Here is a 26,782-nt window from a genome sequence, read left to right as displayed (position 1 = left end):
AGTTGCGAGAGATGCGAGGGGAGGAGAGATGGGGAGAATAGGAATGGTGGGAGAGGAGGGAGAGATGGAGGAGAGGGGAGGGAGAGAGGGAGAGGGTCACCGCTCCTCACACAGGAAACACCGACGACCCAAACAGACACGCCATCGACGACCGACCCGCCGAGAGAGCTCAGAACCCGCCGAGCGAGTCGGTCGAGTGGAAGAGGTCCTGGCGGGTCCACTTGCCCAACGCGCACAGCCCAAACTTCTTCTTCTTCTCGGCCGCACACCGCTCGGCGGCCGGTCCACACTGCTGCCCGTGCTCGTCGACCGAGCCGACCGACGATGCCGCCGTCGAGGCGCCCTCGGCGCCCGACACGCTGCCCTCGGGGCTGCTCGAGCGCATGCCGCCGACCGACGACGACGACGCGCCACACTCCTCGGACGACGACGACGCCTCGTCGGACGAGTCGGAGCGGACGAGGTGCGGCACGCTGTCGCCGTACCGGTGCGCGTCGTGCTGCTGCTGCGCCTCGTCGTTCTCTGCCGAGTCGTCGACAAACATGAGCTCGCCGTCGCCGCCGACGCCGTGGTCGAGCGCCGCAAAGTCGACGTCGTCATCGTCGAGGGCGAGGTCGTCCTCCTCGTCAACCGCCTCGGGGATGGCGGGTGGCACGACGGCGACGCCGAGCGAGCCACACGGGGGCGTCGGCGACGGGAAGGCCGGGTCGTCGCGCTCCTCGCCGACGAAGTACGAGCCCTCGATGAGGCCGTGCACGCCCTCGACCGGGTTCTCCATCGCGGGCGAATGCTTGGGCAGGCGAGCGCCGGCCGCGGCCGCCGCCGCCTTCTCGCGCGCCTGGCACTGGACCCACTCGCCGTCCTCGTCGTCGTTCTTGCAGCGCTTGATCTCGAGCGACTGGGCCTCGCACGTCGGCACGATCGGCGAGCGGTCGTACTCGGTCGTCGAGTGCGTCGGGAACACGCTCGCGTTGGTGCAACGAGCGAACCGGACCGACTTGCTCGTCGACGAGCGGCGCGAGACGGGACGAGATACGGGAGGAGAGGTGCAGGGGGACGACGGGACGGTGCTGTTTCGAGGACGGACAACGAGTCAGGGACGAGGTCGATCGGGAAGACCTGATTGTGAGAAGGGGGAGCGCACCTCGAGGGCGACGAGGGGGCGCACAAGATCGACTTGAGCGGGCACACGGGCGACGGCGAGACGGGCGTCACGGTCGCGGACGAGTCGACGTCGGACGACGGGAGGGCGAACGCGCCAAAGTAGCCGACGGCGGCGTCGACGCTGATGACCGACAGGGCGTCGTGGTGCTGCAGCTCGTGCTCCTGCTGCGCCGGCGCAGACGAGTCGGGCGACTTGTTGCGCTGGCGCTTGTGGGGCGACCCGACGTCGAGCGCGCTGAGCGCCGGCGCGTGGTGCTGGAGCGCGGCGGCAACGGGCCCGGCCGAGACGACGGCGGAACCGAACGGCGACGACGACGAGGAAGAAGAGGACGGCACGGCGGCGGGACCAGCTGCGACAGCCGGACCCTTGCCGTAGCCGCGCATCTGGAGGAAGTTGGTGAAGGCGCAGGAGGACATGGCGGGGCGACCGAGGGGGAGTGGTGGTCGGCGCGAAGAGGAGGTGGGTGACGGGAGATGTCCGCTGGCTGGCGGAGCTGGGTGATGTGGTGGGCGCGAGTGCAGCTGGCGGTACCGGGCTAGGCGAGTCGGTCGACTAGCTGGGCGGGCTGGGCTGGGCTGGCTCGAGGTGGTGGTCCCGGAGGTGTCGGTTTACTGGAGGTCCGCCATCACGCGAGGGGAGGAGGTGAAGGAGGAGGGAGGTTGCGCGGGTTGGTGGTGATGAACGGGTGCGAGTCGAGCGGGTCGCGCAGCCTGCACACGGCGAGGAGAGTCAGTCAGGGTTCGGGCGAGGCGTCGACGCACGCCGATTCGTCGGCGCGCAAAGCGGTCTGGCGCGACGGCGACTCACCGAGATGGGCGTTGCGGTGCTCGAAGCGGTCGATGCGACTACCAGTCGGCAGGGGGACGGGTCTGGCGCTACTCTGGTGGAGAGAGCGACGGGCAAACGCCGAGGCGGCGAGAGAGGGCGAGGGAGGCGGAGAGGGAGGGTTTTGGGGGCGGCGTGCGCGAGGCGCAGCCTGGGAAGGGACGGGGGATCGCGTGTGGGAGTGGGAGAGACCTTGCAGTGCACTCCTCAGACCCTGTGGCGCGTGTGTGGTGGTTGGTGAGCGAGAGGCGGCGAGCTCCTGGCCCTCTCCACGCTCGCCCGTCCGCCCGCTTGACCTTGTTTTTCCCGCGACTTTCCTCGCCGGCTCAGCTTTCCACGTCGAGTCCACGACTTGCTCTTGCTCAAGCGAGTGCTGCTGCCCTTTCCCGTCACCCCTCTGGCTGCCCGCTCAGGCGGCGTCCGGGGTCCGTGCACACTGCTGCCGCCCTCGCTTGCTGCACCTCGCCCTCGCTCGCCGCTTCCTTGCTGCCGCTCGTTCCGAGGCACATCGAGAGGAGCTCGAGCGTCACGGTACAACGCCGGCGGGTCGGCGTTGACGCACCTCGCCGCGCGCCTGCTCGTCCCCGCCTCCTGCTTTTCCCGCTCGTCGAGACGCCCCTCGACGCCGACCGATCCGCTTTCCACCTCCGGCTGACGCTCAAAGCCGACTGGTGACCCTCGAGATGAGCGCGATGGAGCCGCGAGACGCGCGAGACATTGCCGCGAGCGGAAAGCCCTCGCACGGAGAGGAAGAAGAGTGACCTCGGCCGGTCCACGACGCACACGCGAGATGCAGCTGCGGGTCGGTCGGGAACGACGTCGAACCAGCACGCGCACGTCGCCGAAAGGCCTCGATTGTGGCTGCAGAACGACGAGGTCGGGCGACGCTGCAGTCGCACTTGAGAAGGTCGCTCGCTCGAAGGTCCGAGGCTCGTGCGCTAGCTCACCTCGGAGCCGCTCAGCCTGACGTACATACTTGCTGGACGAGAGGGAGAGCTCGTCGACGCTCTCACACAGAGCAGGAACCGCGAAGCTTGAACACCGAGCAGCGACACGCTCGAACACATCTCACTCTCGATGAGAGCGGGCAGGTTCTATTGCTCGCGCGTCCCTCGCGCCCACGAGCGTCGGCTCGAGCTCTACATCCACCTCGCGCCACCGTTCCACTCGGCCCTCCTGCCCTCCTTGACGCCCGTCGCACCCGCGAGCTTGCCCGCCAGTCCTGCGCCGCGCGCGCCTGCGAGGCCGACGCCGCTCCCCGCACCGGGCGTTGCCGAACCGTTGAGCTCCTCGACGACACTGTCGGCGACGGCCGAGAGGAACCATCGTGCCGCGACGGTCCGCAGAGCGTGAAGCTGCGGCACGAGGACGGACGAGACCGAGTCGCCGAGCGAGTCGCCGCGGCGGGAGGCGTCCTGCGCGCGCACGGGTGCAACGAGGTGTCAGCCAAGGTTCGAGAGTGGCTCGAGAGGCAGAGGGGCGGGGAGGAAGAGGTCAACGCACGGCGAGCTGCTGCCAGAAGCTCTTCTGGACCGGGAACCGCTTGAGCGTGACTGTGTGCAAGTCTCTCAGGTCAATATGATCGCTCTAGGCAGTCGAAGGACCGAGCGAGAAGGGACGCACCATCGAGTGCGAGAGCGAGCTCGCCGTTGTCGGCCTGGACGAACTTGACGTCGGGGAGCAGCTCGCGCATGGCGTCCTGGTCCGTGGCGCCCGGGTTCTGCTCCTTGTACCCGGCGATGCCGTTGGCGATCTGCGTCGTGTGGGACCATGGTCAGGGCTGCATGCTCTGGCGAGGAAAGATGGCGACCGGGGAGAGGGGTACGAAAAGAAGGGCGAAAGGGAAGGGCGAGAGGAGGGACGAGGCACGCACAAAGAGCTGGCACGCGTAGATGGCGCTGTCGCGCAGACCGCCCAAGCCGTCGATCAGGCCTCGGCCGTACGGGCCGGGCTCGTACTCGTACGTGCCGGCCGCACCATTGACGCCGCCGACCTGGCGCCGCGCTGCAGGTCCCGCCGCCGGCGCGCCTGCCGCCTCAGTCGAGGCGTCGGTCGAGGTCCTACGAGAGGTGATGGAAGAGGTCGTGTCGGAGCTGTCGAGGGCGGCTGCGGCGACGTTGGCGACGGTGGAAGAGGAAGAGGTCGAGGTTGTCGGTGAGGGACCCGGCGAAGGGCTCGCCGCCGACGCACTCGCCGAGGTGTCGGCGCCGGCGGCGTCGGCGACAGGTGCGACGATCGCCTGCAGCTCGACCTCGGGCACGGCGAACGGCGACGTCTCTTGGTCCTCGGGCAGGACGGCGACCGGTGTCGACTCGGCGCCGCCGACCTCGACCGGCGCGACCGACGCGTCGCCCACCGTGCGCAGCTGCTCGACATCGAGCGGCGGCACGTCGAGGCCCTTGATCTGGCGGATGAGCTCCTCGGGCGCGTTGAGCTCGAACGCCTTGAGCCCGCTCAGGACCCTGCCGCCGGCGATGCCCTCGATGACGTCCGGGCTGATCTCCCTCCCCTCGCACACCCGCCGCTTGAAGTCGTCATACATGTCGTCGACGCTGCGCGAGTGCCGCTCGAGCTCGGCCGGCGTGAGCGAGTGCGTCGGGTCCTGGGCGCGCGAGCCGGTGAAGAACGACTCGAGGGTGACGTGGAAGCGGTCGAAGAAGGACTGGAGGAACGTGGGACGAAGAGAGGCGACGCCGATGCTGCAGGTAGGAGGCCGTCGTCAGTAACCGGGGTAGGGCGCTTCAAGAGGGGCGAGAGGGCTCACCTGCCGGTGATGGTCGAAGCTGCGAGGCAAGGCGACGAGCGTCAGTGCCGGAATAGACGAGGACGAGAGGGACAACATGGAGCGAAACAGAGGACGTACGAGCGGCGAGGATGGCGTCGGCGTCTGCAGGCCGGTCAGAGAGTCAGTTTGTGACTCATGGGGGAGCGAGAGAGAGCCCACGCACGGGTGCTGATCCAGTACCCGCCCGAGGCGCTCGCGTTGCCGAAGCTGGCCACCACCGTCTTGCCGTACTTCACGCGCAGTTCGCGGACGGCGCCCCAGATCGTGTCCGAGTCGACGACGGCGCCGCCGCCGCTGTCGATGCGCAAGACGACGGCGCCGATCGTCTCGTCCTCGCCGGCCTCCTTGAGTCCTCGCACGATCGACGCTGTACCGAACCTGCGCAGAGAGGGAGAGACGTCAGGACCGAGACATTGCCGGGTCGCTCAGGGAGAAGAAAGAGCTGTCGACGCACTCGCCCGCGTCGCCGATGCCGCCGAGGACGTAGACGACGCCGACCTCGACCGCCTCCTTCATGTGCTTCTCGACGGCGCGCTCGAGGACCTTGTGGTAGTGGTAGAAGCCCATGAACTTGACCTCGGGGTCGCCACCGAAGCCCTCGTCCGTGACCGAGTGGAGCACGTCCTGGCGGTAGGTCGTGCCGTTGACGAGGCCGCTCTCGACCGCCGTGCGTGCCGTGAACGGCCCGACTTTGGTGAGCGCTCGGACGTGGTCGAGCGAGCCCTGGCCGCCCTTCTCGGGGAAGCGGTTGCGCCCGATGTAGGTGAGGAGGTTGTCGTTCAAGTCGTTGATGAGCTGGGCGTGGTTCTCGCGCTGCGGCTCGGTGAACTCCTCGCGCGTGTACTGTGGCAGTGACGACGTGTCGGTGAGGGCGGTTGCGGGACGAACATGCGGGGAGAGGTGGACGCACAGGGCTGATGAACGACTTGTACTCGTTCCTCGCCTCAGCGTGCACCTCGATGCCGAGCCAACGTGCGAGTCGACCGAAGAAAGGCGTAGTCGATCCTGCGAGGCGCGGCAAATGCGTGAGTGATTCTGACCTGCGCGAGAGAGGGCCGGGAGGGGATCCGACGCACCGAGTCCGACAAGAGGAACCTCGCCCGTCGGCTGACAGTACACCTCGTCAAAGGTCGACGCGAGGAGGTACTGGCCCTGGCTCGTGAACGTGTCGGTCCAGGCCACGGTGCGCCAGCCCTCGGGCCCGAACTTGTCGTGCTTGACCCGTCGCAGCTCGAGCATGGCGTCCTGGATCTCCTCGAGCTGCGCGAGGCCGAGGTTGTACGACGGGACGGACGGGAGCGAGGTATGGGAAAAGTCGGCGATGATGCCGCGCTGTGCAGAGAGGGGGCAGGGCGAGGAAGAGGGTGGGAGGGGGGAGGGTCGAAGGTGAGCGCTCAGGCCCTGGTCGAGGGCGCAGGGCAGGCAGAGGGGACGCACAACTCGGTCGTCGTTCTCGATGAACTTGAGCGTGCGAACGACGTCAAAGATGGTCATGACGCGTGGCGGCTCTTCTGGTGCGCCAGACTGCGACGAGCTCAACAGGTAGTTGAGGGACGAGCCGGTCGACTTGGCCTCGACGATGCCGCCGTCGTACAGCTTCCAGTAGAGGTACGTCTTGTCCGGGATCGTGTCGCGCTTGCGCGCCTTCTGCTTCTCGGCGCTGTAGCTGTTGCGGAGGAGGGACGAGGTGAGCTCGGCGGGAGAGCACGCAGGAGCGAGAGGGGACGCACACGAGGCCCACATAGCCCACAGCGAGCACACCGAACACAGGCGCCTTCCACCGCCATGCTGTTGCCGCGAGACGAGCGCCCTTGCTGCCGGCGAGTCGGCGAGCGAATGTCGGCTTGCCCTTGGCGTCGGGCTTGGGCGCGTCAGGCTTGGGCGGCGGGTGTGGGTGAGACGGGCCTGCTTCAGCCATGTCGAGCGCAGAAGGAGGTGAGGCTGGTGGAGCGTCGAGAGATCCAGACGAGGCGAGGAGCCGGCCGATCGAGGCGATGACGGTTTTCGCGACAGAAACGCTGAACGGCATTGCATAGGTGTACAATGGACAGGAAAGGCTGCTCGCAAGGGGCTACGTCCGCGCACAAAGGATCAGATGAGGTCGTCGAGGTCACCACCTGCTCGGCCCGCCGACCTGCCTGCTCCATCGCCGCCGCCGCCGCCGCCGCTCAACGTCGAGTCGAGCCGGTCCAGCCCGGCGAACATGTCCATCATCTGGTCCCGCTGCATCTTGTCGATCGTCGCCGCGCCCATCTCGCCCGGCGAGTTGGCCCTCGGCTCGCCCAAGACGCTCCCCTCGCTCGGCGCCGTCACCGCCGCCTCGTCCTCGTCCGACCCGCCCAAGAGGTTCTCCCTCTGCGCGCGAGACGACCTCTGCGCCGCCGCCGCCGACTTGGGCACAGCCGTCTCGCGCCGCACCGGCTCGAGCGCCGCACCGCCCTCGGCGTAGCCTGGCGCCACCTGGTTCAGACGGGCTTTGCGGGCGCGCTCCTTCGACTCGGCGTAGCTCGCGAGAAGGGCGAGGCGCTGGGTGTGCGTCTGCTGGAGCGTGTCGAGGGCGGCGGGGAGAGTCGAGAGGACGTGCGCCTCGAGCGAGTGAGGGTAGACGAACTGTGCGCGCACACGAGAACGAGGGTCAGCCACTGCGAGGGCTTGGTCCGCAGAGAAATAGGGGGACGCACATAGGCGTGTACATCTTCCGGCAAAGGGTGGATGTCTGGCGGGAGCTCGACCTGCCGGTGCTCGAGAGGGTCAGGTCCGAGACCCGAACGGCGAGAGACGGCCGCAAACGAGAGGACGCACCGGCTTGGGCACCCAGAAGCCCGGGTTGCGGATCAGAGGGACCTTGTCGACGAGCTGGCCCGGTGTCGGGAAGCTGTTGTCGGCTGGCGAGGAGGAGCGTCAGTGAGGGAAAGGCGGGGCAGACAGGCGGCTCGCGAGAGCTGGGACAGGCCGGTGGACTCACAGGCCATCTTTCGAGTCTAGTGCTGGCGGGTGCACGTATCTCGAGATGCTGGCGAGATGTGTCGGCCGTCGGTGGGGGGTTCGGGGTGATGAGGAGGACGAGTTGGCGACGCGAGGGTTACACAGGGCGAGCGGCGGGCGGGGGGCTGCTTGTGTGGGCTCAGGCACGGTGTGCGCAACTCGCGAGCAGCGCGAGTGGCAGCGTCGAGGTGGTGGTTGGTGGTCGAGCCGTTCTGCCAGCGGCGAGATTCGGCTCGCGCGAGCAGCAGGCGACTTCTCGCCTCCGTGCGCGCTCTTGCGGGGGGAACAAGCGCGCATAGTTCCATGAGACAGATGTGCGGCGGAAAGGCGCCCAAACCTGTGGGAGCCGACCCGTCTCTCCTCTCGCTTCAAGCTGCTCTCGAGAGACTGGACGACGGCAGCGCGGCTCAAGCTGAGAAGGAACGTTGCCCGCCGAGCTCGGATGCGATACTGCTACAGATGTGTCCTGCGCCCTGCCCCGCCCTGCTGCACCAGACCCTTCGGCATCCACCGTCTCGCACGCACCCCGAAGAGCCGCAGGCGCCTCAGGACGCGCGACGACGGCGGAAGGCGGCTCCGAGACGAGGAAGACGGCGCACCAGGCGTCGCAGGAAGCTCGGGCGCGGTGCGCTCGGTGAGTGCGTGATGCAGGAGGATCGAGAGCGAGACAATTTGGACGACCGAGTAGACGTAGGCGAAAGTGAGATGGGCGACCTCGGCTCTGCGAGGAGAGAGTGTCAGGTCCGTCCAGTGCGAGTACGGGTGCAAGAGGGACGTCACGCACGCAAAGCTCGCGACGCCAAAGATGCGGTCGTGCACGGCGAGGTTGACCGAGAAGGCCAAGGAGCAGGCCATGACGACGGCGAGGAGGCCGACCGTGAGGCAAGTCTGCAAGAGGTATACCGAGTGTATGTAAGCTCGCTGTAGACGCTGGTTCATGTGAGGGAGAGAGAGAAAGGCGGGCGCACCACGGCCAAGTCGTCCCTCGCCTTCTCGACTCGAAGCGCCTCAAAGTCGACGAGCCCGCCGCCCTCGACGGCCGACATGTCCTCGATGAACTCGCTCTTCTCGAGATCGACCGGCGATATGGGAGGCGTGCTCGGGAGCTGGATCGGCGCCGCGACGGGTTCATGCGCGACCACGTCCAGGAGGCCGCACGAGCACAGCTGCGAGGAGTGGGCGAAGAGGTGAGCGTTCCGCCCGAGGCGACAAGAGAAGAGGAACACGAGGACGTACGACGAGAACGCCGACCGCCAGAGTCGCTAGAACGGCGAAGGTGGCCAACAGGACCGTGCGCAGGTTGTGCACCGCTTCTCGGAGCGCGTCGACGCCAGGCGCGATGCGCAGGATTGCGGCGACCGAGGCGAGCTGGTTCTGCTCGATGATGCGCAACGCCGAGCGGATCCAAACGTAGCAACCGTTGACGCGCTCGCCGGCGACGAGGGTGACGAAGCCGACTGCCTGCGGGGGGTCGTGCAGGTCAGTCTCTCGCTCTCGCCCGTTGACAGTCGAGGAAATTGGGACGGACAAGGCCGACGAGAGCTCCACAGCCTCCGACGCCGAGGAAGACGGCGTTGGCCGTGCGTGCGCTTGGGCGCCGGGTCCGAGTCGCGACCCACAGGCCCTGGAGCGCCGCGAACGTCAGGCTCCACCCCTGCAGGAACAACAAGACGCCCCGGAAGGCGCGAAGGGCAAACTGGACGCCCTGTTGCGTGACGAGCTCGAGACATTGTCAGTTGCCGGCGCTCGAGGCGAGACGAGGGAGGAAGGGAAGGAGGATCAGGACGCACGGTACCGGCGCCGACGTCTTTGGACGAAAGCGCAGCAAGGTTGCCGAGGCTGAGAGCGCCAATGACGATGGTGGTGCACGGCAAGAAGTAGGTCGTATCGAGGACGAGGAGGCGGCCCGCCGGCAACGTCACCTAGGCGGGTTGAAAGGTCAGTCGACGGTGACGGCAACCGCAGAGAGCTGCGGAAACAGGGTGGACTCACTCTCCGCAGGAGCGGTGTGCTCGACCCGGACGAAAGTTCTGCGCGTCGTCGGAGGATAGTGAGGTAGACGAGGGCGACGGCGACGTAGCTGGAGAGGCAAAGAGTCAGTACTGGCGTGCGCGACGAGGAGGGAGTGCTGCACGACTCACGACGCGGTGAGGGCCTCGAGGAACAGTGCACGGCTGCGAAAGCCGGGCGAGGGCGTGGGCCGGAGCTCCCACTCGAGAGCAAGGAGAACCGCAGCGTAGGGCGAGTCAGGAGCAGTCGGCTCCATCTTGCGCCCCGAGTCCGCGTGCGGCAGAGCGAGAGAGCAGCTGTAGCGAGCAGGCAGAGCGACGAAGCGGATGCTCCGCAACGAGCCGGTAACCTCGAGTGAACGTGCTGCGAGCCACGTTCGAGCCTCGGCTCGACGATCGAGCGAACGAGCTGCCACGCCGACCCACGCAGCGCGCAATCACTCAGGGACTGCCCACGGGCACAGCGCTGCGTGTCGTGCCGGACCTGGAACGGCGAGTTGCCGCTCCTGCCCTCACTCGAGTTCCTCGCCTTGAAAGCCGACGGCCGCCCCGGCGGCTCGAGGAGGACGAGGTGGGCAGACGCCAGACCGGCGGCGAGAGGCAGGCTCGCCAGCTTGAGCGGGCCTGCGGCAGCGACGCAGCCTGTGCGGAACGTCTGCAGCTCATCTCGCGGTGCGAGGGTGGAGGAGGAGAGGAGAGAAGCTGTCCGCCTGCGCGGCTGCTCGCTCGACGTCAACCGCTCTCACTCGACGATGAGCTCTGCTGCAGGCCCGTCCATGCCCTTGCTGGACCGTATCAATCGCGCCACACGGCTCCAGGCGTCGCGCGAGGCGAGGGCCGACCTCGCCAAGGAGCTCCTCATCCAACTCTCCAGCGAGGCGCACGAGATCAGACAAGACGGTCGGGACCTTGCAGTGCGTGCGTCCACTTTCACTACCTCACTGCGGCCGAGCTGACCAGCCCCTCCTGCAGACCACGCTGTTCGCCGACGCATTCCTCCTCCTCGACTTCCTCGTCCCCCTCCTCGCCGCCGATGAGCCTGTCCCCGAGCGCTCGATGAGCACGAGCGACCACGTCAAGGCCTGCTTGACTCTTGTCGCGACGGTCTGCAGCCCCAAGGAGGTCGTCATGGCGGTCGAGCAGCAGCTGTCGCCCCATTCCGAGAACGGCATGGACGAGTCGGCCAACGACGACGACAACGACGCCGTCGAGGACGCTCGAGATGCAGCCTTCCGCCTCGCGTGTTTAACGACCATGTACGCAAGCGGTGCGCCCCTCCTTTCCTCCTCTTTTGCCACGAGACCCGACCTGACGAAGCCACAACCTCGCGCGCAGCCTTGGTCCGCGTCAAGGCGAAGCGGCCGCTGCCGTTCCTCGAGTCGGCGGTCAAGCAGATGCGCTCCGCCATGACCGACGTCGCTCGTCAAAGCCCTTTCGTGGCCGCATCAACTACGAGCGGCGCGCGGCACCACGGCGACCCGCTCGCCCAAGGGCTTCTTCGAGCCGTCGTCCTCTTCTTGCGCAACGTGGGCGCGTGGATCGTCAGCTCAGCAGAGGGCGACCGAGCTGCGCAAGATACGGTGCGTCCAGCAGCTCTCGCCCACCACCGTCCCGACCTGACCATCTTCTCGCGCAGGCCCTCGCCCTCTTCAAGACGTACCTGTACGACGCCGTCGCGCTCCTGCACCCGTCCATGCCCGTCGACATCGCTTCAACCTTCTTCTTCGCGCGTTTCCCGACATACCGCCGACCAGGCCCGCCATCGTCGCCGACAGCAAGTCAGCTCGTGTGGGAGCTCGTCGAGGTGCGTCGCCCTTTCTTCCGGCCCTCCTACTTCTCGGGAACACGCCCTCATCGTCTCACACACTCGCAGAGCGTGCTGCACATGATGCGCATCAACCCGTCGAGCCTGGTCAACACGGTCCTGTCGCGCGATGCATCTCGCCCATCTCGACTCGGCGCACTCGTCCTCCTCGCCCACACGGTTGCCGCGAACCCGAGCATCGCCTCGCATCAGCTCGGCCGGCCCGTCGAGGGACTACTCGCCGAGTCGCTCGACATCCTGAGGGCCGCTGAGGTCGACCCGCCGCTTCGGCTCGCCGAGGACGAGGCGATGTGCTGGTTGTGGTGGTGCGTCGAGCAGCAGCTCGAGCTCGAGAAGCCGTTCAACGTCGACCTCCTCTTCGACCTCGTCGAGGTGCGTCCCCTTCGCCTTTTCTCGTGCGGCCCTCTCGTCCGGGGAAACTGACTTTGCCTTGCCTCACGTCGCCTCGCCTGCAGATCGTCACGCCGCTCGCCTCGCTGTCGCCCGACCCACCAACTCGCTTCCTCGCCTTTCGACTTTTGACGCGGCTCGTCACGACCGCCGACGGCGACACGGTCGACGGCGAGGCGACCCAGGTCAACCTTCTCGAGCAGCTCGTCGTCGACTGCCCCGCACCAAGCCTGCGAGCGGCGAGCGTCGGGATCGTCAAGGAGGTGCTTCTGCAAAAGCTCGATCTTCCAGTGCGTCCTCCTCTCTCTACGCAGTCGCTCGTTGGCCTTTCCCGAGCGTTGACTTTTGCCTCCTGCCCTCGCACCCTGCACAGCCATCGTCGCCATCGCTCTTTCTGAGCGGCACCTTCTTCTCGTCGCCCCTCGGCAACGCCCTCCTCGACCTCGACCCCTCCGGCCTCGCCGTCGACGCGCTCGAGCCGAGCGACTTTGTCGAGCAACATCGCGCCGGCGTCATGGAGCGCCTGAGCCTCCTCTTCGTGTTTCTGAAGAGGGATCAGCAGAACCGGGTGCGTTCCAGTCCACCCACGTCTCCCTCGATCGCCTCTACTGCGGCCTCAGCCGGCCACAGTCTCTGACAAGCTCGGTCGCGCAGACTGGCATCGCCGACCCGTCAGCCCTCGCCAATTTGCGCAGGCGACTGCTCGGCCCGCTCCGCGCACAGCTCGTCAAGTGGCTCACTGCCTCGGCGGGAGGACCAGGAGACGGAACCGGGGCGGGACCGGGGCTGGCGCTCGAGCTGGAGCTTGTCGGCGAGTTGCTCGGGCGGGTCGAGGAGGCGGTGCAGGAGGTCGAGCGGCGCTTGTAGCGCAGCGCCTCTCGTGCAACATACGGGCACCTCCTCGTCGTCTCTCTGGCTGCACAGCCGGTCCGGCGAGTGTCTGCGAGCGAGCGAGCGCTGTCGCCGTGCGCAGCAGCTGGACGAGCGCTTCACGCGAGCGGGTCTCTGCGATTCCTCTGTTGATTGGCAGGCCATTCGAAGCAATAACAGAGAGAACTGGGCACATGTCGGCTCGCAGGAGGCGAGCAAAGTGAGCTCCCAGCGCTCGTTCGCCGCCGACGAGGCTCGGCACGAGCCTTGCTCTTGCACACACCTGCGCTCGCTTGCTTCACTCTCGATACCCCTCGAGCACCTCTCTGCAGCACCATGTGAGCCCCTTGCCGCTCTCTCGAGGCCTGTGGACGACGCGGCGGGACGAGGGCGATGAGGCGCACGCGGGGTGGGGGGCGACCAGATCTCTCGGCGACAGCGGCGCGACGGGCAGAGCCACACGCGCCGGGATCGAGTGCTCCCACAGCCTGGCAGGCTCCGTGCACGAGCGCGCTGCCACGGCGGGCGCGGCCACCGAGCTCCCCCTCAAGCCCCTTCCGCATCCCTCTTCCGGCTGCACAGCCGCTGACCTCGCTCTGCCCTCCTCCTACGCACGCAGGTCCGAGCCGTACGACCCTTACGTCCCTGGCGGCAACCCCAATATGCCCGGCGGCGGCCCCGGCCCCTCGGGCTCCGGCAGCGGCGGCAAGAACAACAAAACGGCGCAGATCCAGCAGCAGATCGACGACACGGTCGGCATCATGCGCGAGAACATCACCAAGGTTGCTGAGCGCGGCGAGCGCCTCGACGCGCTGCAGGACAAGACCGGTCCGTCGTGCCGCTCTCCTCGACCCTCTCCCAGACCTGGACTGACTCGCGCTCCCTGTGCCGCAGACAACCTCGCGCAGAGCGCACAAGGGTTCCGCCGTGGCGCCAATCGCGTGCGCAAGCAGATGTGGTGGAAGGACATGAAGATGCGCATCCTCATCGCCGTCGGCATCGCCATCCTCGTCGTCGTCATCGTCGGTGCGTCCCTCTCTCCCTCTCTTCCTCCCTTTCTCTCACTCTCTCTCTGGCTCACGCTCTCTCTCACACACATCCTGGAATCGGTCACTGATCGAGTGCGTCCTTTTCACAGTCCCGATCGTCGTCAGGAAATAGGAATCGTCGGCGTCCGACAGCGAAACCCCTCTCGGCCCTCAGCGGCCTCCCACCGCATCCTCCACATGAGCACCCTCTCGACACTCTCTTCTCCGCTCGCTGCCGCCGCCATAGCCTACGCCTCGTCGACGGCGCCTCGCCTCGACCCAGGTCACCTCTCCCCCTCCTCCCTCTCTCGCCGCCTCCCTCTCCTGCCGACGCTGCGGCTCGTCCTCGCGCCTCCCCCTCGTTCATCCCCACCTCGTCGACCGAGTCGGCAGGCAGCTGCAACCTTCCCTCCTCCCGCAGCTGTCCCTCCCTCTCTCCCTCACCCTGACCTCGTTTCGCCCCTCCCCTTTTCTCCCTGCCTCGCCCGGCCCTCGCGCTTCTCGTTCTCTCCCCTCTGTGCCTCGGCGCGGGCGTTGTGCACCTTCCCCTCTTCCTGCGCCTCCTGTACTGCGCACTCAGTCGTCCGTGCGGGCTCCGGTCGCGAGGGAGCGAGAGAGAGAGACAGAGAGAGCCGCAGCACAAAGCGCTCGCTCCTGCCGGCGACGCCGTGCGGCTGAGAATCTACGAGCCCGCCAGACGCGCGAGGAGAGACGGCCCAAAAAAGCCCGCACCGCTGGCAGACGGAGGCGGTGCCTGAAGAAGGCCGCCGCGCCGCGCCGAGAGCGGAGCAACGGTCCCCCCCCCTTCTTCTCTCCCTCGTTCGACCTCTGCCGGCCTCGCCCACCCGCCGGTCCGACACACGCACACACGATGCAGCCCCTCCAGCTCAAGACGGAGCACCTGCACTTCCCCGGCGCCGACTTCTCGGTCCTCCCATCCCCCTCGCACTTCTTCGGAGGTGGGTCCCTCGCCGCCTACCTCCCGAGCCCCTCGACGGCCGCGTTCGACTACCAGGCCAGCTTTGGCGACTTCTCGGCCCCGCTCCACGAGTCGTCCGCCTCGTCGGCGTCGACGCCCGAGCCGTCGTGGTCGGCCGGTGGTTCCGACCGCGCCTCGTCCCCCGCGACGTCGCACCACTCGACGCCGCGCGGCTCGCCCGTGCTCGACAAGGCGGTCGTCGTCGAGGGAACGCGTGCGGCCGTCAACCCGTACGAGGGCGCGTGGGCCGGCGATGCCAGCTTCGAGGATGCCTCTCTTCTCGTGCGTCCCCGACCCCTCTCTCTCTCTCCCGTCCTCGGGGCTGTGCTTCTCGGAAGGACAGTCCGAGACGTTCGCAGAGCCGTTGTACTTACGCGCCCCGCCCGCAAACCTTGCAGGTCGAGACGAAGCCAATCTTGGACCTCGCCCGCGGCACGTCTTCGCAGCACTCGGCCTTGCCCACGGCCTCGTTCAACCACGGCTCGTTCTCGTCGTCCTCGGTCGTCGACCACCTCGAGGCCCCCGTCGCCCTCAACGCAGCCGCCATGTACGCGTTCGCGCCGCCTGCCCCGTCGCCGGTCGCCCTCGAGCCCCAGCACCAGGGCCAGTTCGCCGCCGCCGTCCAGCGCTTCGAGCTGCCGTCGCCCGCCGCGTCGCACGCGTCGTACGCACAGTACCAGGTCGAGCAGACGCCGTCGCCGTACCAGCAGCACCCGTACGCGCACTCGCACCACCAGGCCGAGGCCCTCTTCTCGCAGGGTGCGGCGTCTGCGGGCTTCACGGCGGGCCAATTCGCCGCCGCCATCTCGGACCAAGCTGCGCTCGCCGCCGTCGCCGCCCAGCAGCAGCAGCACTACCAGCAGCAGCAGCAGCAGCAGCACCTCCAGTTCCAGGCCATCAACGGCGCCATCTACGCCGTCGCCGTCCCCGTGTCGGCGCCCGCTCCGGCCGCCATCGAGACGCCGCACGGCACCTACTACTTCGTCCCTGCTCCGGGTACGGCCGCACCTGTCTCGTCGTCCGCCACGTCGGCCGCCCCGGCCGCACCCGTCGCCGTCGCCCAGTCGCAGCCCGTCGTCGAGCGCGAGCAGTCGCGCCCTGTCGAGGTCAAGGCGTCGCCTTCGCCGGCGCCGGCGCCGCCCAAGCCCAAGGTGACGGCGCCCGTCGTCGTGCCCGCGGCGTCGCCCGACCAGGAGGCGACGTTCGTCCTCCCGACCGGCGCGACCGTGCCCGTCTCGGCGCTGCCCGTCGCCATGGGCACGCAGCAGAAGATCCGGCTCCCCGTCGGGCAGGGCAAGAAGGGCTCGACCAAGCGCCGCCCGGCCAAGAAGGAGCAGGTGCGCCGCTTCACGTGCCCGCACCCCGGGTGCGGCCGTGCGTTCGCGCGCAACTTCAACATGGCGAGCCACTACAAGTCGCACCTCGGCGTGCGCGAGTTCCAGTGCCCCGTGTGCCCCAAGATGTTCAGCCGCCGTCACGACCGCGCGAGGCACTGCGCCGCCGTCCACGACGAGCACATCGACCGCGAGGGCAACTTTGCCGGCGACGACGACGACGACCTCGACCGCGACGACGACCAGCACGACGGCGACGAGTTCAACTTTGACCTCGACGTCGGCGTCGGCGCGTCGGGCTCTGGCTAGAGCTCGCGCACCCACCACCTCTTTGAACCGCGAGGGCTGCCTCAAGACCTTCGTCCAGGGTTCGTCCTCTCTCACACTCCTCGCCACTCTTGCACGCCTCGAGCTTGTCACCTGACGTTCGTCTCGTCACCGTGCAGCTGCTCAGCCTCGACGTCGCCGCCGCAACCGCCCTCGCCCCACCACCTCTTCCCACCTGCGACAAGTGCCCTCACCTGTTCTTGTTCCGCACCCACCCCACGATCTGCATGCCAGGCCATCGCCTCATGCCGGCCGACGACATCGCTCGCACCGCACCCCCCTTTCCCTCCCTTCCTCGTCGTCCTCGGCGGCATCTTTTGTCGTCGTCGAGGCTCTTCGTCCCCCTCCCCTTTTCCCCCCCAGCACCTGTGCGGTGCCACCACCAGCGATCGAGGCCAGCATACTTCCGACCTCAGCAAGGCGGGCTGTCCCACTGTGGGGCGGCCCTGCTCGAGGAGCCGTGACCGACGTCGTGCGCCCCTACCTCGCTCTTCTCGAGCGAGCTCGGGCGGGACTCTTCTCGCGCAGCGAGTCCTCCCTTTCCAGGTCCGTCTCTCCTTCTCTCTCTCTCTATCTCTTTCTCGGTGTCGAGACGGCGAGCGACGAGCCCTGACGCCTCGGTCGACTTGCAGGGCACGAGGGTCGAGCTTTCACCGCGTGCGCGCTCTCTTGTTCGGCATCCACCGCCGACGCAGCAAGAAGCGCCTTCGGAGCTTGATGTGGGCGGCGCCTCTTCTTCCTCTCTGCAGGAGAGTGCGCTCGCCCGACCCTTCCTCTCTCTCTCTCTCCCTCTTTGTACCACTCCTCGCGTGCTCGCCTCGCCTCTTCTCCTCCCTTGTATACACCCTCATGGACCTCGCTTGCCTCTCTGAAACGGACATCTTTCCTCTCAGCTCTCTCGCCGCGTCCGTCGTCGCCGCGCGAGAGGAAAAGAAAGGCACGAGAAGGAAAGCGAAAGCGTCATCGTCGTTGCATCGACGTCGACTCGAGTGTCTGCGCGCCGTCCAGTGTCCATCTGTGCTTCTCGTCGTGACCTGCCTGCCCGCACCCCAGCTCAGTAGTAGCGCCCCTTTTCTCGCCTCGAGCCGTCAGGCGCGACGACCTGGACGACCGGGCTTGAGGCCGGCCTGTACTTGTGCTGCGGCGAGTACCTGCGGGACGGGGTGTCGCTCGCTGGGTCAGCGTCGCCGTGCGGTCAGTCGAGGGAACGATAGAGAGAGAGCGAGGGCGCACCGCTCGACGCTGCGCAAGGCGGGGCGAGAGCGCAGGACGCGGTCCTCGGTCGAGGGGCGAAAGGGCGGGAGCGAGTAGCGCAGGGCGGTGAGGAGGTAGAGGGTGAGGGCGAACAAGGTGAGGAAGACCTTGAGCGGCGAGGGGCGGCGAGGGAGGCGCAGTCGGGAGCGAGGTGGAGGAGGAGGAGGGGGAGGGTGGGACCGGGACGCGGTGGAGCGCAGGTCGGAGGGCATTGGCTCGCTTCGGTAGTCTCGGAGCTAGCGACTGTGCTGTGCTCGTGCTTGGTGCTGTTGTCGAGGAGCGAGAGGTCGACAGAGATGAGGTCGAGCCGGACCAAGGTCGACCTCGCTCCTTCCTCCTCACCCGACCTGCCTGCGCGCCTGCTTGCCCGACCAAGCTCGCCAGAGGCACCCACGAGCACCCGCCACAGCGCGCCCGTCGCACCTCTCGCCCTCGCTGCCTCGAACTCGCCTCGTCGCCGTCCCCCCCGCGACCATGGTCAACCCGCAGTACCCGACAAAGGCAAAGGCCAAGGGCCCCGACGACGACCTCAAGAAGCTCGAAGACGACAACCGCGTGTGCACCGCCATCCGCAAGCTGCCCCAGGTCCGTCCCCCTTCCCCCCCTCCTCCCGAGTCGAACGAGATCCAGTCGTGCACCGTGTGGCGACGCGTTCCTGGCCTCGAGACGCTGCCAAGGCCTCACCGGTCCACCTGGTGGACTCGCAGCAACTGTTTGAGGGCGCGCACAAGCCGCAGGACTGACCCTGCCTGCCCCGCCGTCGTCCTCCTCGCAGACGCCCGAGGGCACCATCCGCCTCTTTGACCGCTCCGACTTCTACTGCGCCTACGGCGCCGACGCCCTCTACGTCGCGACGCACCACTACAAGACGCTCACCTCGGTCAAGCGCCTCGGCTCGCCGACCGCGACCGACCCCGAGGGCCTCGCGTCCGTCACCCTGTCGCACGCCGTCGCCCAGTCGTTCCTCCGCGACGCCCTCACGGCCAAGCAGCTCCGCGTCGAGATCTGGGAGCCCGAGTCGGGCGGCGTCGGCCGCGGCGCGACAAAATGGCGCCTCGCAAAGGCGGCGAGCCCGGGCAACCTCGGCCCGCTCGAGGACCTCCTGTTCGCCCACACCGACCTCCTCGCGAGCCCGGTGCTCGTCGCCATCCGCGTCCAGGTCAAGGACGGCGTCAAGACGGTCGGCGTCGCGTACGCCGACGTGAGCGCGAGGGAGATGGGCGTCGCCGAGTTCGTCGACAACGACCTGTTCAGCAACACCGAGGTGCGTCCCGGCTGTCCCTGTCTCGATCTGCTGCCTGGCGGGTGGCACCTTGCGCCGCTCGGTTGGCCTTGTCGAGGCATGCGCACTGACCCAGCCACGACTCGCCCTCGTCCTCCCCGCGCACAGGCCCTCCTCATCCAGCTCGGCGTCAAGGAGGCGCTCGTCGTCGACCAGGACAAGGCGCTCGACTACGACCTGAGCAAGCTCAACTCCCTGCTGCAGCGCTGCGGCATCGTCATCACGCCGCGCAAGAAGAGTGCGTCCTCGCGCTTCTTCCCGTCGCCCGTCCCGGTGGCCGCCTCGCCTTTCGAGGCAGTTGTCGGGCCTTGCCGCCCGGCAATTTCTCCTCTCTCGGGATGTATCACTGACTCTGTTGCACATCGCGCGCAGGCGAGTTTACCAAGGGCGACGTCGAGCAGGACTTGAACCGCCTCCTGCGCAGCTCGCTCCTCATGGCCACGCGGCGTGCGTCCCCTCCTTCTTCCACTCGCCTCTCTCCCTCTCAGTCACCAGCACTCACGCACCGTCCTGCACCGCTGTCGACAGCCGAGTTCGACCAGCGCGTCGCCATGTCGTCCATGTCGGCCATCGTCAGCTACTCGGCCCTCATGGCCGACTCGGCCAACTTTGGCGCCTACAACCTCAAGACGCACGACTTGAGCATGTACATGCGCCTCGACGCGAGCGCCGTCCGGGCCCTGAACCGTGCGTCGACCCGTTTCTCTGCCCGGCCTTGTCTCGTCGAGTGGATAGCCCTCCTCTTCCCCGAGCGAGTGGACACGAAGCCGCGACAGTCGCTCACTCTCGCTCGTCGCGCTCGCAGTCATGCCCGACCCGACCGGCCTCGGCGGCTCGACCAAGACGATGTCGGTCTTTGGCCTTCTCAACCGGTGCAAGACGGCGCAGGGCACTCGCCTCCTCGCCCAATGGCTCAAGCAGCCGCTCGTCAACCGTCACGTCATCCTTCAGCGGCAGGACCTCGTCGAGTGCCTGTGTACCAAGGACGAGTTCCGCCAGGCGCTGACGGTGCGTCCCCCTCCCTCCTTCCTCTCTCCCCTTCTCGCCGTACAGGCCGGTCAAGCTCATCTCGAGGCGACACCCCCTTATCCAGGACGACTTCCTCAAGAGCATGCCCGACTTTCACCGCATCAGCAAGCGCTTCCAGAAGGGCGCCGCCTCGCTCGAGGACGTCGTGCGCGTGTACCAGGCCGTGCTCCTCCTCCCCGGGCTCGTCACGTGCCTCGAGACGGGCGTCGAGGCGCCGCAGGACGACCAGGACGGCGACGCTGAGATGGGCGACGGCGAGAAGGACGAGGGCGCCGAGGGTGGAGGAGAGAAGCGGTGGAGGGGTTTGATCGACGAGCTCTGGCTCGCTCAGCTGCAGGTGCGCCCAGCTCTCTCTCTCTCTTTGCCTCGAGTCTCGTCGTCGAGCCCGCTCACGCATACGTGTACCGCAACGTCCGCAGGAGCACACGGCGTCGCTCGTCACGTACCAGGAGATGGTCGAGACGACCATCGACCTCTCCGAGCTCTCGCGCCACAACTTTGCCATCAAGGCCGACTTTGACGAGGGCCTCAAGGACCTGCACGCCCAGCTCGAGGGCGTCCGGGACCAGCTCGACGTCGAGCACCACCGCGTCGCCGACGACCTCGAGATGGACACCGACGGCAAGGTCCTCCACTTTGAGCACAACGCGCTCTACGGGCACTGCTTCCGCCTCACGCGCAAGGTGCGTCCCGTCGACCTCTCCTGCATCGCCGTCGTCACCGTCGTCGTCGAGAGTCGGCATGCCGTTCCCTGACCTCGTCCACCTCGTTCCCCTCCCTCTCTCCCTTCTCCCGCCTCGTGCAGGAGGCGACGGCGATCAAGAACAAGAAGGGCTACATCGAGCTCAAGTCGCAGACCAACGGCGTCCACTTTACGACCAAGCCGCTCAAGGGCCTCAACGAGGAGCACCGCAACATCCAGAAGGCGTACGAGAAGAAGCAGAGCGGGCTCGTCAAGGACGTCATCGGCATCGCGGGTACGTCTGTCCGCCCTCTGTGCCCGTCCACTGCGACGTCGAGACTGACTCGGTGGCACGAGCACACAGCGTCGTACTGCGAGGTCCTCGAGGCGCTCAACACGGTCCTCGCGCACGTCGACGTGATCGCCAGGTGCGTCCACGCCCTCTCCTCCTGCTGCAAAGGCAGCACAGCTCACCCTCTGCGTGCGCTACAGCCTCGCCAACTCGGCCCTCGTCGCGCCCATCCCGTACGTCAAGCCGACCGTGTTTGAGCGCGGCGCCGGCAGCCTCAAGCTCGACGAGGCGCGCCACCCGTGCCTCGAGGTGCAGGAGGGCATCGACTTTATCGCCAACGACGTCCACCTCGAGCGCGACACGAGCGAGTTCTGCATCATCACGGGCCCGAACGCCGGCGGCAAGTCGGTCTTCATCCGCCAGACGGCCCTCATCGCCCTCCTCGCCCAGATCGGCGCCTTTGTCCCGTGCGCGAGCGCCGAGGTGCCCATCTTCGACTCGGTCCTGTGCCGCGTCGGCGCCGGCGACTCGCAGCTCAAGGGCGTGTCGACCTTCATGGCCGAGATGCTCGAGACGAGCGCCATCCTCCGCCAGGCGTCGCGCGACAGCCTCGTCATCATCGACGAGCTCGGGCGCGGCACGTCGACGTACGACGGCTTCGGCCTCGCGTGGGCCATCTCGGAGTGCGTCCCTTGTCCTGCCCCCCTCTTTCTCGTCCTCGACGGCCGGCCCTGACCCTTGTTGTCCTCGCGCCCTCTTTCGTCGCCGCACAGACACCTGTCGACCGTCACGCGCGCCTCGGTCCTGTTCGCCACCCACTTCCACGAGCTCACGGCGCTCGCCAACGAAGTCGCCCACGTCCAGAACCTGCACGTCGAGGCGCACGTCGAGGCCAACCCCAACACGCTCACCGGCCGCGACATCACGCTCCTGTACAAGGTCCTGCCCGGCGTGTGCGACCAGAGCTTCGGCATCCACGTCGCCGAGCTCGCCAACTTTCCCGAGGAGGTCGTCAAGGTGCGCCCACTCTCGCTCTCGCCTTTCCGAGCCTCGAGCACTTCTTGACCTTGGCCCCTATCCCGGCGACAGCTCGCCAAGCGCAAGGCCGACGACCTCGAGGACTTTGGCTCGCAGCGTGCGTCCCCGTCGCCCTCTTCTGGTCCCTCCTCACGACCGACCTGACGTCGCCTGCACCTACAGCCGCGCCGACCGACGACACCGACACTCGCATGGCCGCCCCTCGTGCCCCGCCTCCCTCTGCGCTGCTCCCCGCCGAGGAGATCGCCGCCGGTACGGCGCTCGTCGAGGCGTTCCTCGACTCATGGGCCGTGGCGACCAAGGCGCTCCCTGCCGCCGACCCGGACGCGAGGGTCGACGCCGAGCTCGAGGCGCTCAAGGGCGTCTATGAGGAGTACCGCGAGCGGCTCGAGGCGAGCGAGTGGGCGAGGGAGGTGCTCGCGAGGACCTACTGAGCGTGCGAGCGAGGTCGAGGAGGAGGAGGAGGTCCATACCCCTGCTTTGAGCGAGGCGCCTGTGTCCATACCCGGCGTGCGTCCTGGTCGACGTCGCCATGTGTCCTGCCTGTAGCTGTCTGACATTCTAGCGCTTGACCCGGCCGCAGCTCGGCGAGCGAGACTCGAGAAGTCCGCGAGGTTCGAGCGCGCCCTCGCGCCGACGCCTCTCGTTCCAGGGCTTTCAGCTCTCCTCCTGTCGCGCTCTCTGCACGCTCGTCGAGCACTGCGTCGTCGAGACTCGTTCGTTGCTGCACCCTGTGCGGCTTCCGGCTCTGCCCACTTGGGCACCTTCTCAAGTCGCCGAACTGCAGCGAGCCGCTCTTCGGGCAGGGACCTGCAACGAAGCGCTGAAGGCTGTCGTCGCGCAAGTGCATCTCTCGCTGTTCGTCCTCGCTGAACTCGCTCGCGCACTTCGAAAGAGCGGCGAGAAGGTCTCGTTACGAGACCCCGATTTTAGAACGTGATCGAGCGCAGCGAGCGACGAGTCCAGACCGCAAACGAGCGAATTTGCTCGCCCGCTCGACGAGGTCCGGCTTGAGTGATCCCTCGTCCAGCTGGGGAGCGCAGTGCAGAGAACAGGGACCAGGAGCTCGAGGGCGCAAGGGAAGCGCGGCCGCTCGCACCGCTCCGGCGTCCGGCTCGCGAGACGGGCGCATCTCGCCTCGCTCGAGCTGCGCGCCTCCGTGCCTCGCTCCCACGGGCCAAAGCGCGGGGACGGGTGATCCATGGCCAGCGAGATGCCCGACAATCTGACAAGAGCTTTCTCGCTGCCCTTTCCCTCCTCGCCCTCCCTCCCTCCTCGTCGTTCTCCTCCTCGACGCTGCGCCTCGCAGTCTCGCGGACAACATGCGCGCCGGTCTCTCTGCGCTTGCCGTCCTCGCTCTCGCCTCGTCCGCCAGCGCCGACCTCGTCGAGAAGTGGTGCGTCCCCCCTCTCGCTTCGATCGCCGCGGCCTTTCTGACCTCGAGTCGCCCGCAGGTACAACCTCACCTACACGACTGCGAGCCCTGATGGCTTCGAGAAGCCCTGGGTCGTCGGCGTCAACGGAACTTGGCCGTGAGCGACGAGCTCTCCCCTCTCTTGGACCTCCTCACGCGGCACTGACCTCGACTCGCTTCCTGCAGGCCGCCTATCCTGAACGTCAAGGCCAACGACACGGTCCGGATCCATGCGCTCAACAGCCTCGACATGGGCTGCTCGATCCACCACCACGTCCGTCTCGTTCTCTCCCTCCTTCTCTCGTGCGGCGTTGGCTGACTGCCCCTCTGTCTCGCGTGACAGGGCATCTTCTTCAACGGTACCGCGTACTACGACGGCGCTCCCGGCGTCACGCAGTGCCCGATCCCGTCAGGTGCGCCCTCGTCCCCCTTAGCGTCCGCTCTCCCTCACCTTGCTCACCTCGTCTCGTCCACAGGCTCGTCTCTCACCTACGAGGTGCCCGTCGACCTGCAGCACGGCACGTACTGGTGGCACAGCCACTCGAGCGTCGCGTACCAAGATGGTCTGCGGGGTGCGTCGACCCTCGAGCCTCTTCTCGAGCAGAAGACGCCGTACTGACCTTGCTCCCACCTCGCGCAGCGCCTCTCATCATTCACGCCGAGCAGGAGCCTCACAAGTACGATGACGAGTTCACGATCATCCTGTCCGACTGGTACCACGAGCGCGCGACGAAGCTCAACAACCAGGTGCGCACCCTCTCCTCGTCTCGCCCCGGTCCACTTTCCCGCCACAACGGCTTCGCCCTTTCTCGTGCCACTTCTTCGTCACGTCCGAGACGACCTACTCACGCTCCCCTCGGGCCCGCTTTGCAGTTTATGAACAAGTACAACCCGACCGGCGCCGAGCCCGTCCCCGACGCGCTCCTCATCTACGCCGCGCAGAACGGCACCTACCTCCCGTCGAACGAGAACGTCCAGTTCAACGGCAACCTGTCGATCCCGTTCGAGGCCGGCAAGACGTACCGCCTGCGCGTGCTCAACACGGGCGTGTTCGCCATGTCCTTCTTCTGGATCGACGGCCACGAGATGCAGGTCATCGAGGCGGACGGCGTGCGTCCCGATCTCGCTCCCCTCGACCCTCCACGACGCCGTGGACTGTGTCCTGACGCCGTCTGTCGCTCCCGCAGATCGACACTGAGCCGTACCCGGTCGACTTCCTCACGCTCTCGGTCGCTCAGCGGTACTCGATCCTCGTCACGGCGCGCAACGACACGTCGCAGAACTACCTTGTCCACGCCAACTTTGACGACTCGATGTTCGACACGGTCCCTGAAGGCCTCACGCTCAGTTCGTCTCTTCTCGCTCGACCTACCTCGCTCAGGCCCCTCGACGGTCAAAGCTTGACTCGCGCTCCCTCGCAGACTACACGACGACGATTTCGTACGGCGAGGGCAACCCGACTGCCGAGTCGGGCTTCCGCAACAAGCTCGGCCTCATGGAGGACCACCTCTTCGTCCCGCTCGTCGCCGAGGAGCAGTTCGTCCCGACGACCTCGCTCGAGCTCGACGTCTGGTTCGACGGTGCGTCGCCTCTCCTCGTACACCTTCTCTCATCGTGTCTGTCCTGACCCTGTCTCTCCTCCGCGCAGCGTTCGACAATGGCGTGAACCGGTGCGCCCCGCTCTTCCTCGTCCTCCCGAGCGCTCGAAGCCTGACGCCTCGCACGCCCGCAGCGCCTCGATGCTCGACAACATCACCTGGGTCGCTCCCGAGACGCCCTCGCTCATGACGATGCTGTCCATGGGCAACGACTCGCTCGACCCCAAGGCGTACGGCCCGCAGACGGCGCAGCACCTCCTCAACCGGGGCGACGTTATGGACCTCATGATCATCAACTTTGACGCCAACGCTCACCCGTTCCACCTTCACGGCTCGACGTTCCAGGTCACTCGAGGTGCGCCCCCTCTCGCATCGTCGGCGTGAGGAGGAACGCCCAGCCGAGCCGACCTGACGACCCGACCTTGCTCCTGCAGTCGCGACCGACGTCACCTCGGACGACCCTCTGCTCAACCCTCCACACACCCTCGGTGCCGTGAACCCGATGAGGCGCGACACGATCATCGTTCCCGCCGGCGGCGCCGTCAAGTGCGCCCGTCCCTCCTCCCTCTTCCACCGCCGACGAGGACTGACCCGTCTCGTTCCCCTCCTCCCTCTCGTCAGCATCGCGTGGCAGGCGTACAACCCGGGCGCGTGGATCTTGTGCGTGCCTTCCCCTCGCTCTTGTTGAGAGCGGGTCGTTGTCGACCTTCCCAAGTCGCACGCGTCCTGACCTTGCCCTCTCACGCACGCAGCCACTGCCACAGTGCGCACAGATCTCTCTCAAGGACTCGCACGACGACCTCACTGACCCTCTTACGCCCCCGTCCCGCGTCAAACAGTCCAGTGGTGCGTCCGAGCGTCCTCCCTTCCTTTTCCCCTCTTCCTCTTTCACGGACTGACAGCTCCCTCTCCCGGTCACAGGCACATGGAAGCCGGCCTCGCCGTCGTCTTCATGACCGACATTCTCGGCGCCCAGCAGGCCCTCACGCTGCCGCAGCAGATCGTCGACCAGTGCGAGGCGCAGGGCATCTCGACGACCGGCAACGCCGCCGGCAAGATGTCGTTGACCGACTTTGCGGGTGCGCCAAAGGGTCCAAGGGACCAGGAGCACATCACGGGCTGGTGCGTCCCCCTCCTCTCGGAACGTCTGCGAGCAGGCGCGGTCCTGACCTTGCCTCCTGTCCGCCTTCCTCTTCGCCATTTCTCCCTCGACAGGACGCCCAAGGCCAAGGGTGCGCTCGCCGGATGCGTCTTGACGGCGCTTCTCGGCATGATCACGGTCGTCTGGGTTCGCTTCCCTCCTTGCATCGACCGTCGCACTGTCGAATGTCGCCTGACTCTCGGACCTCTCGCCCGCAGTACGCGTTCGGCGGCGAGCTCGACGCCGAGGAGCTCAAGGAGGAGGTGCTCCACGACATGGCGGCCAAGAAGGCTGCTGGCGGAGGGTTGATCAAGCGCGGCTTCAAGGCGGTCACGGGCAAGAAGGCGGCATGAGCGCGAGCGAGGAGGTCGTCCGGGTCTGCAACTCTCGAGCATCTGTTTCGTTTGGCTCTCCCGCCGTCGCCGAGCGTCTCGCCGTCGTCGAGCGGCATGCAGAGCCGTTGTTGCTCGTCGTGCAAGAGAGCGAAAAGGCGAGTCGCCGTCCAGCATGGTCGGCTCCGGGCCCCCGCT

General features: G+C 67.3%; 9 protein-coding genes across 9 annotated transcripts; 5 read left to right on the top strand and 4 right to left on the bottom strand.

Moving 5' to 3' along the window:
- Positions 1–169: 169 nt before the first annotated feature.
- On the bottom strand, positions 170–1,581 carry RHOBADRAFT_46617 (uncharacterized protein; the record flags this gene model as incomplete). Its single annotated transcript, XM_018414825.1, has 2 exons — positions 170–1,070; positions 1,145–1,581. 2 exons carry the CDS (start codon positions 1,579–1,581, stop codon positions 170–172), a joined length of 1,338 nt encoding a protein of 445 aa, XP_018268622.1.
- Positions 1,582–3,059: 1,478 nt separating this feature from the next.
- RHOBADRAFT_55673 (uncharacterized protein) lies at positions 3,060–6,693 on the bottom strand (the record flags this gene model as incomplete). The annotated part of the gene is made up of 12 exons (XM_018417963.1): positions 3,060–3,405; positions 3,494–3,543; positions 3,614–3,743; positions 3,864–4,689; positions 4,755–4,773; positions 4,854–4,877; positions 4,939–5,153; positions 5,230–5,618; positions 5,686–5,780; positions 5,852–6,107; positions 6,213–6,441; positions 6,506–6,693. 12 exons carry the CDS (start codon positions 6,691–6,693, stop codon positions 3,130–3,132), a joined length of 2,697 nt encoding a protein of 898 aa, XP_018268621.1. The 3' UTR covers positions 3,060–3,129.
- An 87-nt stretch (positions 6,694–6,780) lies between these two features.
- Positions 6,781–10,026, bottom strand: RHOBADRAFT_55672 (uncharacterized protein; the record flags this gene model as incomplete). The annotated part of the gene is made up of 11 exons (XM_018417962.1): positions 6,781–7,385; positions 7,457–7,507; positions 7,578–7,660; positions 8,360–8,481; positions 8,545–8,648; positions 8,729–8,926; positions 8,997–9,221; positions 9,289–9,465; positions 9,551–9,682; positions 9,753–9,840; positions 9,902–10,026. 11 exons carry the CDS (start codon positions 10,024–10,026, stop codon positions 6,867–6,869), a joined length of 1,824 nt encoding a protein of 607 aa, XP_018268620.1. The 3' UTR covers positions 6,781–6,866.
- A 3,448-nt stretch (positions 10,027–13,474) lies between these two features.
- Positions 13,475–13,879, top strand: RHOBADRAFT_2966 (uncharacterized protein; the record flags this gene model as incomplete). The annotated part of the gene is made up of 2 exons (XM_018412879.1): positions 13,475–13,682; positions 13,749–13,879. Coding segments are annotated over 2 exons (339 nt in total), but the record flags the coding sequence as incomplete, so codon positions are not given.
- On the top strand, positions 13,479–14,475 carry RHOBADRAFT_48876 (uncharacterized protein; the record flags this gene model as incomplete). Its single annotated transcript, XM_018415200.1, has 3 exons — positions 13,479–13,682; positions 13,749–13,880; positions 13,993–14,475. A coding segment is annotated over exon 3 (393 nt), but the record flags the coding sequence as incomplete, so codon positions are not given.
- Positions 14,476–16,213: 1,738 nt separating this feature from the next.
- On the top strand, positions 16,214–17,420 carry RHOBADRAFT_65567 (uncharacterized protein). The gene is made up of 3 exons (XM_018418735.1): positions 16,214–16,563; positions 16,642–17,068; positions 17,155–17,420. The coding sequence occupies exon 1, from the start codon at positions 16,259–16,261 to the stop codon at positions 16,502–16,504; it is 246 nt and encodes an 81-aa protein (XP_018268617.1). The 5' UTR covers positions 16,214–16,258; the 3' UTR covers positions 16,505–16,563; positions 16,642–17,068; positions 17,155–17,420.
- A 46-nt stretch (positions 17,421–17,466) lies between these two features.
- RHOBADRAFT_55669 (uncharacterized protein) lies at positions 17,467–17,988 on the bottom strand (the record flags this gene model as incomplete). Its single annotated transcript, XM_018417961.1, has 2 exons — positions 17,467–17,673; positions 17,756–17,988. 2 exons carry the CDS (start codon positions 17,986–17,988, stop codon positions 17,577–17,579), a joined length of 330 nt encoding a protein of 109 aa, XP_018268616.1. The 3' UTR covers positions 17,467–17,576.
- Positions 17,989–18,250: 262 nt separating this feature from the next.
- RHOBADRAFT_55668 (uncharacterized protein) lies at positions 18,251–22,533 on the top strand (the record flags this gene model as incomplete). Its single annotated transcript, XM_018417960.1, has 14 exons — positions 18,251–18,361; positions 18,552–19,040; positions 19,167–19,296; positions 19,431–19,505; positions 19,587–19,745; positions 19,864–20,066; positions 20,152–20,424; positions 20,507–20,770; positions 20,893–21,064; positions 21,134–21,197; positions 21,262–21,744; positions 21,835–22,078; positions 22,151–22,196; positions 22,262–22,533. The coding sequence occupies 14 exons, from the start codon at positions 18,251–18,253 to the stop codon at positions 22,531–22,533; spliced, it is 2,985 nt and encodes a 994-aa protein (XP_018268615.1).
- Positions 22,534–23,421: 888 nt separating this feature from the next.
- RHOBADRAFT_55667 (laccase) lies at positions 23,422–26,663 on the top strand (the record flags this gene model as incomplete). Its single annotated transcript, XM_018417959.1, has 18 exons — positions 23,422–23,495; positions 23,554–23,631; positions 23,700–23,787; positions 23,857–23,926; positions 23,990–24,085; positions 24,154–24,260; positions 24,387–24,623; positions 24,701–24,860; positions 24,935–25,093; positions 25,162–25,183; positions 25,246–25,466; positions 25,546–25,657; positions 25,733–25,771; positions 25,864–25,874; positions 25,951–25,957; positions 26,033–26,233; positions 26,327–26,399; positions 26,471–26,663. 18 exons carry the CDS (start codon positions 23,422–23,424, stop codon positions 26,603–26,605), a joined length of 1,890 nt encoding a protein of 629 aa, XP_018268614.1. The 3' UTR covers positions 26,606–26,663.
- Between the last annotated feature and the right edge of the window lie 119 nt (positions 26,664–26,782).

Source organism: Rhodotorula graminis, assembly GCF_001329695.1.
Source record: "Rhodotorula graminis WP1 unplaced genomic scaffold RHOBAscaffold_14, whole genome shotgun sequence".
Taxonomy (NCBI): Eukaryota; Fungi; Basidiomycota; class Microbotryomycetes; order Sporidiobolales; family Sporidiobolaceae; genus Rhodotorula; species Rhodotorula graminis.
The sequence above is the reverse complement of the archived record's forward strand: the minus strand, read 5'-3'. Positions and strand labels throughout refer to the sequence as shown.